The sequence below is a fragment of the Sorex fumeus genome, unplaced genomic scaffold (assembly GCF_029834395.1).
Source record: "Sorex fumeus unplaced genomic scaffold, SorFum_2.1 ptg000007l, whole genome shotgun sequence".
NCBI classification, from domain to species: domain Eukaryota; kingdom Metazoa; phylum Chordata; class Mammalia; order Eulipotyphla; family Soricidae; genus Sorex; species Sorex fumeus.
Window position 1 is genome coordinate 1,330,933 of NW_026606064.1, and position 16,335 is coordinate 1,347,267.

General features: G+C 39.4%; 1 protein-coding gene across 1 annotated transcript; it reads right to left on the reverse strand.

The window, feature by feature from the left end:
• Window positions 1-1,348: 1,348 nt before the first annotated feature.
• Window positions 1,349-2,302, reverse strand: LOC130041551 (olfactory receptor 5A1-like). The gene has a single exon (XM_056133801.1). It carries the CDS (start codon window positions 2,300-2,302, stop codon window positions 1,349-1,351), a length of 954 nt encoding a protein of 317 aa, XP_055989776.1.
• Between the last annotated feature and the right edge of the window lie 14,033 nt (window positions 2,303-16,335).

The following is a 16,335-nucleotide window of genomic DNA, read 5'->3' on the forward strand; positions in this document are numbered from 1 at the left end:
CTAGAGAGCCCAATCAAAAGAATACTTTTAAAAATGTGTTTTTATTTTTATGTTTACATTTGTTGATCTTTTATGATTTACAATACTTGTGTTACTGGTGCATGCTTTCCAATGCATATATGTCAACATATCACTTATCCCAGTTTACCGACCTCTTTTCCCCAGGACCGCAATGTTGCTACTTTCAACAAGCCGCCATCTCAGTTGTGTTGCTCAGTTTATCCTTTGTGTTGCCTTTGGACTTTTGTTGCACCTTATTTTGTATCTTTAAGTTTCACATACATACGAATACTTATTAAACCTACACTTAGCAATTGTGAAATAGAGCTATAAAATTTGTTTAAAAATCATTGTAGTGCCTCTAAATATGAAAAACATTAAGTTAATAAAGGAACGAAGCAAGTAACTGCTAAGTGTAATGTATTTCTAAAAAATTGATATAATCTTTCTTACTATTACTCTCTCCCTCTCATCTTTATCAGTTACACACATACAGTAAATTTTTCTGTTCCAGTGTAAATGTATGAAGCTCTCCTTTAATTGCTAAAAATAATTTCACATTTTATTTTTGCTCAAATTGTATATAAAGGTAAAGGTAAAGGCCCTCCCGTTGATCGTCGATTTGCTCAAGCGGGCCCAGTAACGTCTCCATTGGAGACTTTGTTGTTACTGTGTCTGGCATATCGAATGCTCTCGGTAGCTTGCCGGGCTCTCCGAGAGGGGCGGAGGAATCGAACTCGGGTCGGCCATGTTGGCCGCTTGTAAGGTGAACGCCCTACCCGCTGTGCTATCGCTCCGGCCCCAAATTGTATATATGTATGAAAATCTTAATGAATATATAGAAGTAAATAAAGGGAAACAGTGATGAAAACAACAATCTATGTGGCATCTTGAGCTTCTATTTATTTACATATATCTACAAGGATTCCTGTTCTCATTACTTAGGCCTTGATCTTCAATTAGATCATGAAACAAGCTTTTATTTTTGTTTATTTCATTTTTTTTCACAACACCCAGTAGCTTCCTCTTAGGTCTGTGCTCAGGGATCACTCCTAGTGGTGCTTAGGGCACAGGATATCAAACTTGGGTTGGTCCATGCAAGTCATGTAACCTAGTCTCTGTACTATCACTCTAGCCTAGAACAAACTTTCAAAACCAACATCAACTATGGTGACGTTACCTCAAAACAAAGAATGATGTTTTGATGATGAAAGGAGTAAAGAAATTTGTATATTCATTATTATCTCCACCTGATTGTTCTTAAAACTGACAATAAATCACTTATAAATTCTTACTCTACCTTTATTACATGTTTTAAAACACTCTACTGGATACTATTCTCTTGAGATCAAAAGGTTGCTCTCTTCATCACTCTTTTAAGAGCCTCTTTGATATCCTTGTTTCTCAAACTATAGATAAGAGGATTTAACATAGGAATAACAGTAACATAGAACACTGACAGAACCTTGTCCTGTTTCTTGGAGTAGTTAGTATTAGGACGCATGTACACAGCCAGGACTGTGCCATAGAAGAGCACCACAACTGCCACGTGGGAGGCACAGGTATTGAAGGCCTTGAGACTGCCTTTAGCAGAGGATATTTTCAGGATGGAAGCGGCAATAAAACCATAGGATAAAAGGATAAAGAGCATAGGACCAACTCCAACAAACAGTGCTACAAGAAAAATAATGATTTGGCAAAGAAAGGTATCGGAGCAAGACAAAGAAACAATCTGGGGTAAGTCACAGAAGAAATGTCGAATGATGTTTGGACCACAGAAATAAAGATTAAGGCAAGGTGCTGTTTCAACTAAACTACTAATAAAACCACTGCCAATGGCTGCAGTGACCATTTTGCAACAGAGTTTAGGGTTCATAATGGCCGAGTACTGCAGAGGTTTACCAATAGCAACGTATCTGTCATAAGCCATGGTGGCTAAGAGGCAGCACTCAGACATACCCATCCAAGCATTTGCAAAATACTGAGTAGCACATGAAAGAAAGGAAATCGTTTTTCTATCCTTAAAGAAATCTGAAAGCATCCTTGGGCTAATGGTAGTAGTATAGCAGATATCTATGAACGATAGGCAACTGAGAAAAAAGTACATAGGTGTGTGCAGGTGGGCGTCCATTCTGATTAGGATGATCAGACCCAGGTTTGAAATTAAGGTCACCAGGTAGATCACTAGGAAGACAGGAAAGAGAATAAGTTGCAGATCTTTTTCATTTGTGAGTCCCAAGAGAACAAACATGGCCACGGAGGTTTGGTTTCTATATCCGTCCTTAGAGATGATATCAGACATCTGTTGAGGAAAAGAGGAAAGAAAATATTCAGACTCAAAACACCAAACGGAAAACTAGAGAAAGAATCTAGGGGGAAAGGCACTTGTTTTGCACATGACCAACATCGGTTCAATCCCTGAAAGCCCACGTGGTGCTTAGGGGTAATCCTTGAGCAGAGAGCCAGGAGTAAATTCTGATCACTGCCAAGTGTGAGCCAAACACTTCACCCCCCTCACCAAACAAACAAAACCCAAAAAGGAATGTTTATTATTTTCTTCTATCCGACTAGCTGACTCTAATTACAGTCTTGTACTTATCGCCTTGTATCTAATATTGAGTGAATCTGTACATTCCATGGATAATATACAATCTTTTGGAAGTTTTAGGAGTGCATAAACTTATCACACATTTCAAAAAGAGCTACAGCAACAACAACAAAAACAACCAAATCAAATTTGGCAAAAAACTTAGACTCTTCTCCACAGACACATGAAAAGAAAGTTCTATATTCCTTACAGGAAGATGAAAACCAAAAAGTTAACTGCAGCATGTCAACTCACACTGTGAAAATCAGATCAGGCAAATATCGAAATCAGTCTTGGCAAAGAAGTGGAGAAAAATTAATTCTGCACACAATTGAAGTTAATGTAAATTGTTGAGGGTGATATCAGTTGGTACAACCACTGTGGTAAATGTCATGGAGATAAAAATAGAAACGGAGTTTCCATATGTTTCCATAGTACCATTCTCAGGCTTTTATTCAACATGTAAGAAAACATTTATTAAATCCATGTGCTAATCAGAACATTATTTACAACTGCCAAACCTAATGTCCACCAACAGATGGTCAGATCAATCAGTTTTGGTATATATTATTTTGGCGATGCTTTATCATTAAAAAAGATAAAATACATTTTTAAAAAATGGATATATATATTGAGTTTTTATGCTGAGAAATGATTTATGCATGACAGAACATAAGTATACTGATGGACAATGCATATAGCTCATATGTACAATATAAATAATTACAGCAATTGAAATGAAACAGCAAAATCAAACAAAAACTCCTTATGCAAAGACTATGTAGATTCAATGACACTGTTGTTAATCTGAGCAAGTCTAATGACCATGTTTGTTCTCTAAATCATGTCAGGTACTATGATTTCTTATTCAAAATTTTTCAGTTCATATATTTTTAGTTCACTTTTTTTTAGTTCATCATATATTTAGATCACCTTTCTTTTTCAAAGATGCCTAATTTTTTGCTTCCGTAGAGGTGCTCTTGATTCACTTTTCATTTTTCCCTCACATAATTTTGACATAGTATATTCATCTCTCCATTTTTATTTCCACTGGACACTGCAGAAGAAAGAATGAAGAAGAAGAAGAGGAAGAATAAAAGGAAGAAGACAAAGATGAAGAAGAAAAAGGAGGAGAAAGGGAAGAAGTGAAGAAGAGGAAGAAGAAGAAGAATAAGAGGAAGAAGGAGAAGGAGAAAGGGAAGAAGATGAGAAGAAGAAGGAGAAGGAGAAAGGGAAGAAGAAGAGAAGAAGGAGGAGGAGGAGGAGAAGGAGGAGGAGGAGGAGAAGGAGGAGGAGGAGGAGAACAGGAAGAAGAAGAAGAAGAAGAAGAAGAAGAAGAAGAAGAAGAAGAAGAAGAAGAAGAAGAAGAAGAAGAAGAAAAGGAAGAAGACAAAGATGAAGAAGAAAAAGGAGAAGGAGAAATGGGAAGAAGATGTGAAGAAGAAGAGGAAGAAGAAGAAAAAGAAGAAGAGGAAGAAGGAGAAGGAGAAAGGGAAGAAGATGCGAAGAAGGAGAAGGAGAAAGGGAAGAAGAAGTGAAGAAGAAGGAGGAGGAGGAGGAGGAGTAGAATAAGAAGATGAAGATGAAGAAGAAGAAGGAGGAGGAGGAGTAGAAGGAGAAGGAGGAGAAGGAGAAGGAGAAGGAGAAGGAGAAGGAAGAAGATGAGGAGAGATAAGTGGAAGAGGAAGAGGGGGAAGAGGAGGAGGGGGAAATGAGGGGGATGGTGATGGGTAGAGTTTGAGGGTGAAGAGAAGAATATGGAAAGAAAACATTAAAAGTGGTCCTTTTCTTTTTAGAGGAGATCAGTAATCTTTTCTAATATTTAATTGACTGAGTTGGGATAAATTTGTAGGCCAAGAAGGAAAGTCTGAAGAGCTCTGTTGAATACAGTAGGACAGACAAGATTATTCTCAGAAAAGCAAGTGTTCCATTTATTCTTAACTGATTTTTTTCTTATTCTAGAAACTGAATGATAGCATAGTGGTAGGGCATTTGCCTTGCACCCGGCCAACCTGGCCGATCCGGGTTCGATTGTTCCACCTGTCTCGGAGAGCCCGGAGAGCTACTGAGAGAATCTCGCCCGCTCGGCATGCCTGGCAAAGTACCCGTGACATACTCAATATACCAAACACAGTAACAACAATTCTCACGATGGAGACGTTACTGGGCCCACTCGAGCAAATTGGTGAACAATGGGAGGATAGTGCTAGTGCTAGAACCTGAGTGATAGCACTGTGGGTAGGGCTTTTGCCTTGCATGTGGTTGACCTGGGTTTGCTTCTTAATCCCTCTGGGAGAGCCCAGCAAGCTACCAAGAGTATCCCATCCACACGGAAGAGTCTGGAAAGCTCCCCGTGGTGTATTCAATATGTCAAAAACAGTAACAAGAAGTCCCACAGTGAAGACGTTACTGGTGGCCGCTCAAGAAAATTGATGAACAATGGGAGGACAATTCTACAGACAGTGCTATTCTAGATCCTAGCAAGGTAACAGATGAAATATGGAGGTACTCAATTCTGGATGCCCCCCCACAGAATCTTCTGAGGCCTCTAAAGCATAGAACTGCTAAGGTAGTACAGAACTCTAAAATATTTCACAATTCTCTGAGTTTTAGGTCTTTTAAACAGATTAGTTAGAGGCAGTGTATATTCCTTTTATGCTATTATACTGTCCTTCAACATATTTTACTTCACAATTACATCTTAATGAGGTATGGAAAGGACCCCTATAAAATTTAAAATTTAAGGACAATGATATCAAGATGTTTCTATGCATTTTAATTTCTTTCTACATCATCGGTGCTTGATATTCTTCAGAGCAGTTTCTATTAACTCACCTAAGGATTCTTCAAAGTTCTACTTTGCTCTGATCCAGATTCTTTTACTTGTAGTGTATCCAATATCCAAAAAAGGTGAATAGATGTTTGGCTTCCTGCTTTGAGGGGATCCTCATCAGTGTTCTAAGAGAATTAGGGACTTAACTTGACAGGAGTCAACCATCTTTTGTTAATGATGTTTGACTCACTGAAACTCCAGATATCATCCAAATGGGGAAAAAAGAAGCTTTAAATGTTCCTGAACCTGCTCCATCACACCTAAGAAAGAAAATGGGAGGACAAACTACAACAAAGCAGAGCAATTAACATCACAAGTTGCTAATTACCTCTCCTGGGGACAGAGGCAGATGAAGGCTATTAATTGGTCCCAATAAGATATTCCTTCATGGCATTATACTTTTGAGAATTTATTATATCAAAACTCCTTCTTTTAAAGATGAAGTCATGAAATTTACATACAAGTGGTACTACATGGAAAGTATATTAAGCGAAATGACTCAGAAAGAAAGGGATAGACTAGAAAGATTGCATTCATCTGGGGAACATAAAGTAACAAAATAGGACACTAACACCCAAGAATGGCCGAGTTTAGTACCAGGAATTTTATTCCATGGCTTGGAGGCCAGCCACACATGCTAGGGGAAAAGGGAGCTCAGATAGAGAAGGCATCACCAAATAAATAGTGTTGGGAGGATCCTCCCAGGATGGGAGAATCATGCTGAAAGTATACTATAGACCAAACATGATTGTCACCCATTGCCTCTTTTGCAAACCACAGCACCTAATAAGAGAGAGAGAGAACAACAGGGAATGCCATGCCACAGAGGCAGGGTGGGATAGGTGGCTGGGGGCTGGGAGGGTTACTGGGATCCTTGGTGGTGGGAAATGGGCACTGGTGGAGGGATGGGTATTTGATCATTATATAAATGAAACCCAAGCACAAAAATTTGTAAGTCTACAACTGTACCTCATGATGTCTCACTAATAGGTCTGTTAGAAACATTACTTCCAAAATTTTTGTTTATTTGGGGGCCACATCTGGCAGTGCTCTGGGCTTATGCCAGGCTCTGTATTCAGAGATCTCTTCTGGGTGGTGCTTTGGGGATTATATGGGGTGTCAGGAATCAAACGCAGATCAGCCACATTCAAGGCAAGTGCTTTACACAGTCCTATCTCTCTGGCTCCTCTGCCAACCTTTTTAATGATGAAATAAATTTTTATCAGCAAAACAAATTTAACAATCATCAAAGAACATCTGGAAAACATCTGCTGTGAATCGTCAACAGTGTAGTGTGTTTCTTCAGTGGAGGATCATAGCTCTCAAATTCTTTTTTTTTTAAATTTTTATTAGTGAAACACTATGAAGTACAGTTGTAGATTTACAAATTTTTGTGCTTGGGTTTTGGTTATACAATGATCAAATACCCATCCCTCCACCAATGCCCATTTTCCACCACCATGGATAATATCCCTCTAGCCTCCCCCCCCCGCCCTCTGCTTCAGGGCATTCCCTTTTGTTCTATCTCTCCTTTTGGGTGTTGTGGTCTGCAAAAGAGGCATTGAGTGGCAAACATGTTCAGTCCATAGTCTACTTTCAACATGCATCTTCCCTCCTGGGAGGATCCTCGAAACACCCTTTATTTGGTGCTCCCTAATCTATCTGAACTACCCTTTCCCCTAGAATACCCAGCTGGCCTCTAAGCTATGGAGTAATCCTCCTGGTGCTGATCTCAGCTATTCTTGGGTATTAATCTCATATTTTGTTACTTTATATCCCCCAGATGAATGTAATCTTTCTATGTCTATCCCTCTCTTTCTGACTCATTTCGCTTAGCATGATACTTTCCATATTGTACCACTTGTATGTAAATTTCATCACTTCATCTGTTCTAAGAGCTACATAGTACTCCATTGTGTAGATGTACCAAAGTTTCTTTAACCAGTCATCTGTTCTTGGGCACTCAGGTTTCTTCCATTTTCTGGCTATTGTAAAGGGTGCTGCAATGAACAAATAGGTGCAGATGTCACTTTGACTATACATTTTTGCCTCTCTGGGATATATTCCCAGGAGTGGTATTGCTGGGTCAAATGGGAGCTCATTTTCTAATTTTTTTGAGAATCGTCCATACTGTTTTCCAAAAGGGCTGAACCAGTCGGCATTCCCACCAACAGTGAAGGAGTGTCCCTTTCTCGCCACATCCACGCCAGCATCGGTTGCATTTGTTCTTTTGAATGTGGGCCAGTCTCTGAGGAGTGAGATGGTATCTCATTGTGGTTTTGATCTGCATCTCCCTGATGATTAATGATGTAGAGCATTTTCTCATGTGCTTTGTTGCCATTCTGATTTCTTCCTTGAGAATGTTTCTGATCATTTCATTGCCCCATTTTTGGATGGGGTTGGATGTTTTCTTCTTGTGGAGTTCAACCAGTACTTTATACATCCTTGATATCAACCCCTTGTCAGATGTGTATTTGGCGAATATCCTTTCCCATTCTGTAGACTGTCTTTGTATTTTGGTCACTGTTTCTTTGGAGGTGCAGAAGCTTCTTAGTTTAAGATAGTCCCATTTATCTATCTCTGTTTTCACTTGCTCGGCCAGTGGCGTGGCATCTTTGAAAATACAATTAACCTCAATGTCATGGAGGGTTTTGCCAACTTTGTCTTCAGTGTACCTTATGGCTTATGGTCTGATGTTGAAGTCTTTAATCTATTTTGATCTTACTTTTGCACATGGTGTTAGGCAGAGTTCTGAGCCCATTTTTTTGCATGTAGCCGTCCAGTGATGCCAGCACAATTTGTTAAAGAGGCTTTCCTTACTCCACTTCACATTTCTTGCATCTTTATCAAAGATTAGATGATCATATGATTGAGGAGAAATGTCAGTGTACTCAACCCTGTTTCATTGTTCTGCAGTTCTGCCTTTGTTCCAGTACCATGCTGTTTTAATTATTACTGCTTTGTAGTAGAGTTTGAAGTTAGGGAGGTTGATTCCTCTCATTTTCTTTTTCCCAAGAATTGCTTTAGCTATTCGTGGGGCTTATTGTTCCATATAAATTTCAGGAGTGTTTGCTCCATTTCTCTGAAGAATGTCATGGGTATCTTTATAGGGATTGCATTGAATTTATACAATGCTTTTGTTAGTGTTGCCATTTTGACAATGTTAAGTCTCCCGACCCATGAGCAGGGGATATCTTTCCATTTCCTCATGTCTTCTTTTATTTCCTGAAGTAGCGTTTTGTAGTTTTCTTTGTACAGGTCCTTTACTTCCTTAGTTAAACTGATTCCTAGGTACTTTATTTTCTGGGGCACAATAGTGAACGGGATTGTTTTTTTCATGTAGCTTTCTTCTCTTTCACTGTTTGCATATAGGAAAGCCATGGCCTTTTGGGTATTGATTTCATAGCCTGCAATTTTACTATACTAGTCTATTGTTTCTAAGAGTGTTTTGTTGGAGGTTATTGGGTTCTCTAAATATAGTATCATATCATCTGCGAATAGTGAGAGCTTAATTTCTTACTTTCCTACCTGAATGCCCTTAATATCTTTTCTTGCCTAATCGCTATTGCAAGTACTTCCAGTAGTACATTTAACAGCTGTGAAGAGAGTGGGCATCCTTGTCTCATCCCTGATCTTAGAGGGAAGGCTCTCAGATTTTCCGCATTGAGGATGATGCTTTCTGTAGGCTTGTGGTAGATGGCTTTAACTATATTTAGGAAAGTCCCCTCTATACCCATTTTGACTAAGGTTTTCATCATAAAGTGGTGCTGGATCTTGTCAAATGATTTCTCTGCATCTGTTTTTATGATCATATGCTTTTTATCCTTTCTTTTGTTGATATGATGGATTATGTTGATTGATTTCCGAACGCTATACCATCCTTGCATCCCTGGGATGAATCCTACTTGGTCATGGTGTATGATCTTTTTGATGAGTAGTTGGATACTATTTGCTAGTAGTTTTTTGAAGATCTTTGCATTTTTGTTCATCAGGGATATCGGCCTGTAATTCTCTTTCTTTGTGGTATCTCTGTCTGCTTTTGGTATCAGTGTGATATTTGCTTCGTAGAAACTGTTCGGAAGTGTTTTTGATATTTCAATTTCATGGAAAAGCTTAAAGAGGATTGGGAGTAAGTCCTCTTTAAAGATTTGGTAGAATTCACTAGTGAATCCATCCGGGCCAGGCCTTTTGTGCTTGGGGAGACTTTTTATTACCATTTCAATTTCCTTGATGGTGATAGGTCTGTTCAGGTATTCCAGGTCATCTTGGTTCAGCCTTGGGAGTCTGTAGGAGTCTAGGAATTTATGCATTTCCTTTAGGTTTTGATGTTCCGTGGCATAAAGCTTCTCAAATTACTCCCCGAGGATCCTTTGAATTTCTGTAGTTTCTGTTGTAATGACCCCTTTTCATTACTGATTCGGTTTATTAGGGTTTTCTCTCTCCCTTTCTTTGTGAGTTTTGCTATAGGCTTATCGATCTTGTTAATTTTCTCGAAGAACCAGCTCTTGGTTTCATTGATCTTTGGGATTGTTTTTTGGGTTTCCATCTCATTAATCTCTGCTCTGAGTTTTATTATTTCCTTTCTCCTGCGGGTTGTGCTCCTTTTGTTTGTCCTTCTCCAAGCTCTTAAGCTGTGAGGTTAGCTCATTTATGTGTGCTCGCTCCTCCTTCCTGAAGAATGCTTGTAGAGCTATAAACTTTCCTCTTAACACAGATTTTGCTGTGTCCCATAAGTTTTGGTATCTCGTGTTCTCATTTTCATTTGTTTCTAGGAATATTTGATTTCCTCTTTGATTTCCTTTCTAAGCCACTTGTTCAATAGTGCACTGTTTATTTTCCAGGTGTTTGATTTAGTTTTCTGTTTTTGTGTGTGATTAAGTTCTAATTTCAGCGCATTATGGTCTGAGAAGATTGTTGATACAATCTCTATCTTCTTAATTTTATGGAGGCATGTTTTGTGGCTCAGCATGTGGTCTATCTTGGAGAATGTTCCATGTACGCTTGAGAAGAATGTGTATTCAGCTTTTTGAGGATAAAGTGTCCTGTATATATCTACTAAGTCCCTTTCTTCCATTGTTTCCCTCAGATGAAGTATGTCCTTGCTAAGCTTGAGTCTGGTTCATCTATCAAGAGGTGACAAAGCGGTGTTGAAGTCTCCCACTAGTATTGTGTTGCTATTGATGTCTTTTTCCAATTCTATGAGTAGTTGTTTTAAGTACTTTGCTGGTCTCTCATTAGGTGCATATACATTTATTATTGTAAGTTCTTCCTGTTGTACAGATCCTTTGATCAATAAGACATGGCCTTCACTGTCTCTTATGACCTTCTTCACTCTGAAGTCTATGTGGTTGATATTAGGATGGCTACCCCAGCTTTTTTATGGGAGCTGTTTGCCTGTAGGATTGTTTTCCAGCCTTTGACTCTGAGTCTGTGTTTGCTTTGACTATTGAGATGTGTTTCTTGCAGGCAGCAGAATGTTGGGTTCAATTTTCTAATCCATCCTGCCACTCTATGTCTTTTAATTGGTGCGTTTAGCCCATTGACATTGAGAGAGATTATTGTTATGGGATTTTGTCCCATTGTTCTGTTGAAATTTGGTGTACTTGAGGGGCCTGTCTTGCCTTAGAGTAGCCCATTTAGTTGTTCTTTAACCATGGCTTTGAGTCTATGAAGTTCCAGAGCTGTTGTTTGTCTGTGTGTTGTTCCTTCTATTATGAATGAGAGTCACGATGGGTAAAGTATTTTTGGAGAGGCATTTATTTCATTGAGTTTTTTCACTATGTCCCACCACTGTTTTTGGGCCATGAGGGTTTCATCAGAAAAATCAGCTTTGAATTTTAAGGATGCTCCTTTGTAAGAGATTTCTTTCTTCGATCTTGCTGCTTTCAGAATTTTGTCTCTGTCATTTTGGTTTTGGTCATTTTGTTCAGGATGTGTCTTGGGGTATTTTTATTTGGATTTTTCTAGCTGGTACCCTTCGGGCCTCCTGAATGTGGTCACAAGTTTTCTTCAGCTCTGGAAACGTTGTAGCAATGATGTTTTTGACAGTTTCTTCATCAAGGTTTTCTTTCTGTCCCTCTGGGACTCCAATAATTCTTATGTTACCCCTCTTTGCTTCATCACGATCTTCTCTTGCCATCTGTTCCCGAATTGTGAGTCTCTTTTCCATTTTCTGCTCTTTTCTGGAGAGTCTCTGAACTTCATCTTCGAACTCACTGATTCTGTTCTCAGCAGCTGTTACTCTGCTGCTGAGGCCTTCCACTGAGTTTTTCAATTCGCCTACCATGTTTTTTAGGTCCGACATTTCGGATTTCATTTTCCTCATTTCTGTCTTCAAATCCTCTTGTCTTTTATTAGCATTGCTTTCCATTGTTTCTTTTAGTTCCCTAAGCATCCTCAGCAGCTCCCTTCTGAATTCCTTGTCAGAGAGCTTGTCTAACACTACAGTACTGTTGGTGTCTTCTCGGCTAGCCTCTTCAATAAGAAAGTTTGGTGGACTTTTGCGTTGCTTTACGATTGTGACCAGTGTGGTTTAGTCCTTCACATTCACTGTTACTATTCTGGTTGAATGAGGGGAGAGTGCCCCAAGCCGTTCAGCTTTGTTGCTGCGAGTTGGGCCTCAGTTCCTGTCCTGCGCAGATCAAGGGAGAAAACCTGCTGTTCTAGGGGATCAAGCTACATGTCCATGCCCAGAGGAATTCTCAAGCCCTGGGGGGAAGGCTGTACCTGTTTGAATGAGGAGAGACTACCTGGAGCCATTCAGCTTTGTTGCCACGAGATGGGCCTCAGTTCCTGTCCCATGCAGATTATACTGTTCCCTCTTATGTTGGGAAAGGAATTTGGATAAGGTTGGTCAATGGTAGCCACACTTCCACCTTTCTGAGTCTGACCTTCTTCTCAATCAGACGTTATTCTTTGTTTTATAACCGACATTGAGTGAAACTTTGGAGGAGGTGCTATTTAGTATTGAGCTTGTACAGCTATTTTCAAACAGGTCTTTTGTTGGAAATGGAGTAGGTGAGTGGGAACTTGTTGAATTGTAGTAGAAGAGATGAGAAATTTTTGGTTGGTATTAGGCGACAAGTTGTGGGATGAAAGTCCTGAGTGCTTGGAGTGAGTGATATAACTGCGGCCACATTAGCGGCCGCCCTCCAAAGAGAAGGCCACGCCCAATTAGGGAGGCCACGCCCCCTTTGTGTTGGTCACGCCCCTAGCCCGTCCTAGGCCACTCCCACTCAGGATCCTGGAATAGAGGAAGGGTGGTGGACAGTCCCATTGAGCTGGACCTGCGGCAGGGGTCTCCCCGCTGGGCTTCGGTGGGAAACGGCGTGCAGCTGGGGGAACTCCACATTCTTATTTGAACTAGTTCTTTAGATTTAAGATTTTACAATATAGATTTACCATATTTATTTAGTACTTTAAAAGCAATAAATAAATTTAGATTATTTATACAATAAAAACGTATTAAATTATTAATAAAATTAAATAAAATTATCACATTTTATTTGTTTTTTTAGTGTGCACTATTTTATTTTATTTTATTATCTTTTAAAATTTATTTATTTTTTTTTAATAAAAATTTTTAATAGTGGTACTTCATGAGGTACAGTTGCAGACTTACACAATTTTGTGCTTGGGTTTCAGTTATAAAATGATCAAATACCCATCCTTCCACCAGTGCCCATTATCCACCACCACAGATCCTAGTAGCCCTCCACCCACCTCCATCCATCTCATCCCACTCCACCTCTGTGGCAAGGCATTCCCTTTTGTTCTCTCTCTCCTTTTGGGTGCTGTGGTTTGCAAAAGAGGCATTGAGTGGCTATCATGTTTGGTTTATAGTCTATTTTCAGCATACATCTCCCATCCTGGGAAGATCCTCCCAACACCCTTTATTTGGTGCTCCCTTCTCTATCTGAGCTGCCTTTTCCCCTAGAATGTGCGGCTGGCCTCCAAGTCATGGATTGAACCTCCTAGTACTTATTTCCGCTATTCTTGGGTGTGAGTCTCCTCTTTTGTTACTTTATATTCCCCAGATGAATCCAATCTTTCTATGTATGTCCCTCTCTTTCTGACTCATTTCACTTAGCTAGTGTATACTTTCCATGTAGTATCACTTGTATGTAAATTTCAAAATTTCATCTTTTCTAACAGGTGCATAGTACTCCATTGTGAAGATGTACCAAAGTTTCTTTAACCAGTATCTGTTCTCGGGCACTCAGGTTTTTCCAAATTCTGGCTATTGTGAACAGTGAAGCAATGAACATAGAAATGTAGATGTCATTTCTACTGTATCACCAGGAGTGCTATTGCTGGGTTAAATGGGAGCTCAATTTCTAATTTTTGGAGAATCGTCCATACTGTTTTCTAAACAGGCTGAACCAGTCGGCATTCCCACCAGCAGTGAAGGAGGGTCCCTTTCTCACCACATCCACGCCAATACCATTTGCTTTTGTTCTTTTGGATGTGGGACAGTCTCTGTGGTGTGAGATGATATCTCATTGTTGTTTTGATCTGCATCTCCCTGATGATTAATTAATGATGTAGAGCATTTTCTCATGTGACTTTTTGCCATTCGTATTTCTTCTTTGAGAAAATTTCTGTTCATTTGTCGCCCCATAATTTGATAGGGTTGGGTGTTTTCTTCTTGTGGAGTTCAACCAGTACTTTGTATATCTTTGATATCAATCCCTTGTTGGATGTGTATTGGGCGAATATACTTTTCCATTCTGTAGACTGTCTTTGTATTTTGGTCAGTGTTTCTTTTGAGGTGCAGAAGCTTCTTAGTTTAAGATAGTCCCATTTGTCTATATCTGTTAACACTTGCATGGCCAGTGGTGTGTCATCTTTGAAGATACTGTTATCGTCAATGTCGTGGAGGGTTTTGCCAACCTTGTCTTCATGTACCTTATGTATTCTTGTCTGATATTGAGGTCTTTAATTCATTTTGATTCCTCTTTTTTACATGGTGTTAGTAGATATCTGAGCCCATTTTTTGCATGTAGCCATCAAGTTTTGCCAGCATAATTTGTTAAAGAGGCTTTCCTTGCTCCACTTCACATTTCTTGCTCCCTTATCAAAGATTATGTTTGTCGGGAGATGTCAGTATATTCAACCCTATTCCATTGATCTATAGCTCTGCCTTTGTTCCAGTTCCATGTTGTTTTAATTATTACTGCTTTGTAGTAGAGTTTGAGATTGGGGAGGTTGATTCCTCCCATTTTCTTTTTCCCAAGAATTGCTCTAGATATTCAGGGGTGCTTATTGTTCCATATGAATTTCAGGAGTGTTTGCTCCATTTATTTGAAGAATGTCATGGGTATTGTTATAGATATTGCATTGAATTTGTACAATGCTTTGGGGAGTATTGCCATTTTGACAATTTTAATTCTCCTTTATCCATGAGCAGGGAATATCTTTCCTTTTTCTCATGTCTTCTTTTATTTCCTGAAGTAGCGTTTTTTTTTAGTTTACTTTATTCAGGTCTTTTACTTTCTCAGTTAAGATGATTCCTAGGTACTTGATTTTCTGGGGCACATTTGTGAAGGGGATTTTTTTATGTTACTTTCTTCTCTCTCATTATTTTCTGGAGTGATAGCACAGTGGTAGGGCATTTGCCTTGAGCACAACCACCCTCGCTGTGATGGGTTCAAATCCTCCGCCCCTCTTGGATAGGCCATAAAGCTACCAAGAGTATCTCACCTGGTCAGCAAAGCCAGGCAAGCTACCTATGACATATTAAATATGCCAAACACAGGAATAATAAGTCTCAAAATGGAGACATTACTGGGCCCGCTTGAGCAAATCAATGAACAATGGGAGGACACAGTGCTACAGTTCAGGAAAGCCATAGACTATTGGGTATTTATTTTATAGCCTGCAACTTTACTATACAGGTCAATTGTTTCTAGGTGTTTCTTGGTAGAGGTTTTAGGTTTCCCTAAGAATAGTATCATATCATCTGTGAATAGTGAGAGCTTGATTTCTTCCATTCCTACCCGAATACCCTTAATATCTTTGTTTTGCCTATCCACTATTGCAAGTATTTCCAGTACTATGTTGAAAAGCAGTGGAGAGAGTCGGCATCCTTGTCTCGTTCCCAATCTTAGAGGGAACACTCTCACTTTTTCCCCATTGCAAAAGAAGCTTGCCGTAGATTTGTGGTAAAGGTAAAGGTAAAGGCCCTCCCATTGATCGTCGATTTGCTCGAGCGGGCCTAGTAACGTCTCCATTGGAGACTTTGTTGTTACTGTGTCTGGCATATCGAATATTCTCGGTAGCTTGCCGGGCTCTCTGAGAGGGGCAAAGGAATCGAACTCGGGTCGGCCATGTTGGCCGCTTGTAAGGCGAACGCCCTACCGCTGTGCTATCACTCCAGATGGCTTTAACTATATTTAGGAAAGTTCCCTTCTATATCCATTTTAGTGTGGGTTTTTATCATAAATGGGTGCTGGATCTTGTCAAATGCTTTCTCTGCATCTATGGATATGATGATATGGTTTTTATCTTATTTTGTTTTTGATAAGATGGATTATATTGATTGATATCCGGATGTTAAACCATCCTTGCATACCTGGGATGAATCCCACTTGGTGATGGTGTATGATCTTTTTGATGAGTTGTTGAATTCTATTTGCTAGTATTTTGTTGAGAATCTTTGCATTCGTGTTCATCAGGGATATCGGCCTGTAGTTTTCTTTTTGTGGTGTCTTTGTTTCCTTTTGGTCTTAGAGAGATATGGGCTCCATAGAAACTATTTGGGAGAGTTTCTGTTTATTTAATTTCCTGGAAAAGCTTGAGAAGAACTAGCAATATGTCCTTTTTAAATATTTGGAAAAAATCTCAAGTGAATCGATCTGGACCTGGGCTTTTGTTTTTGGGAAGACGTTAGATTACAGTTTCAATTTTCTTGATG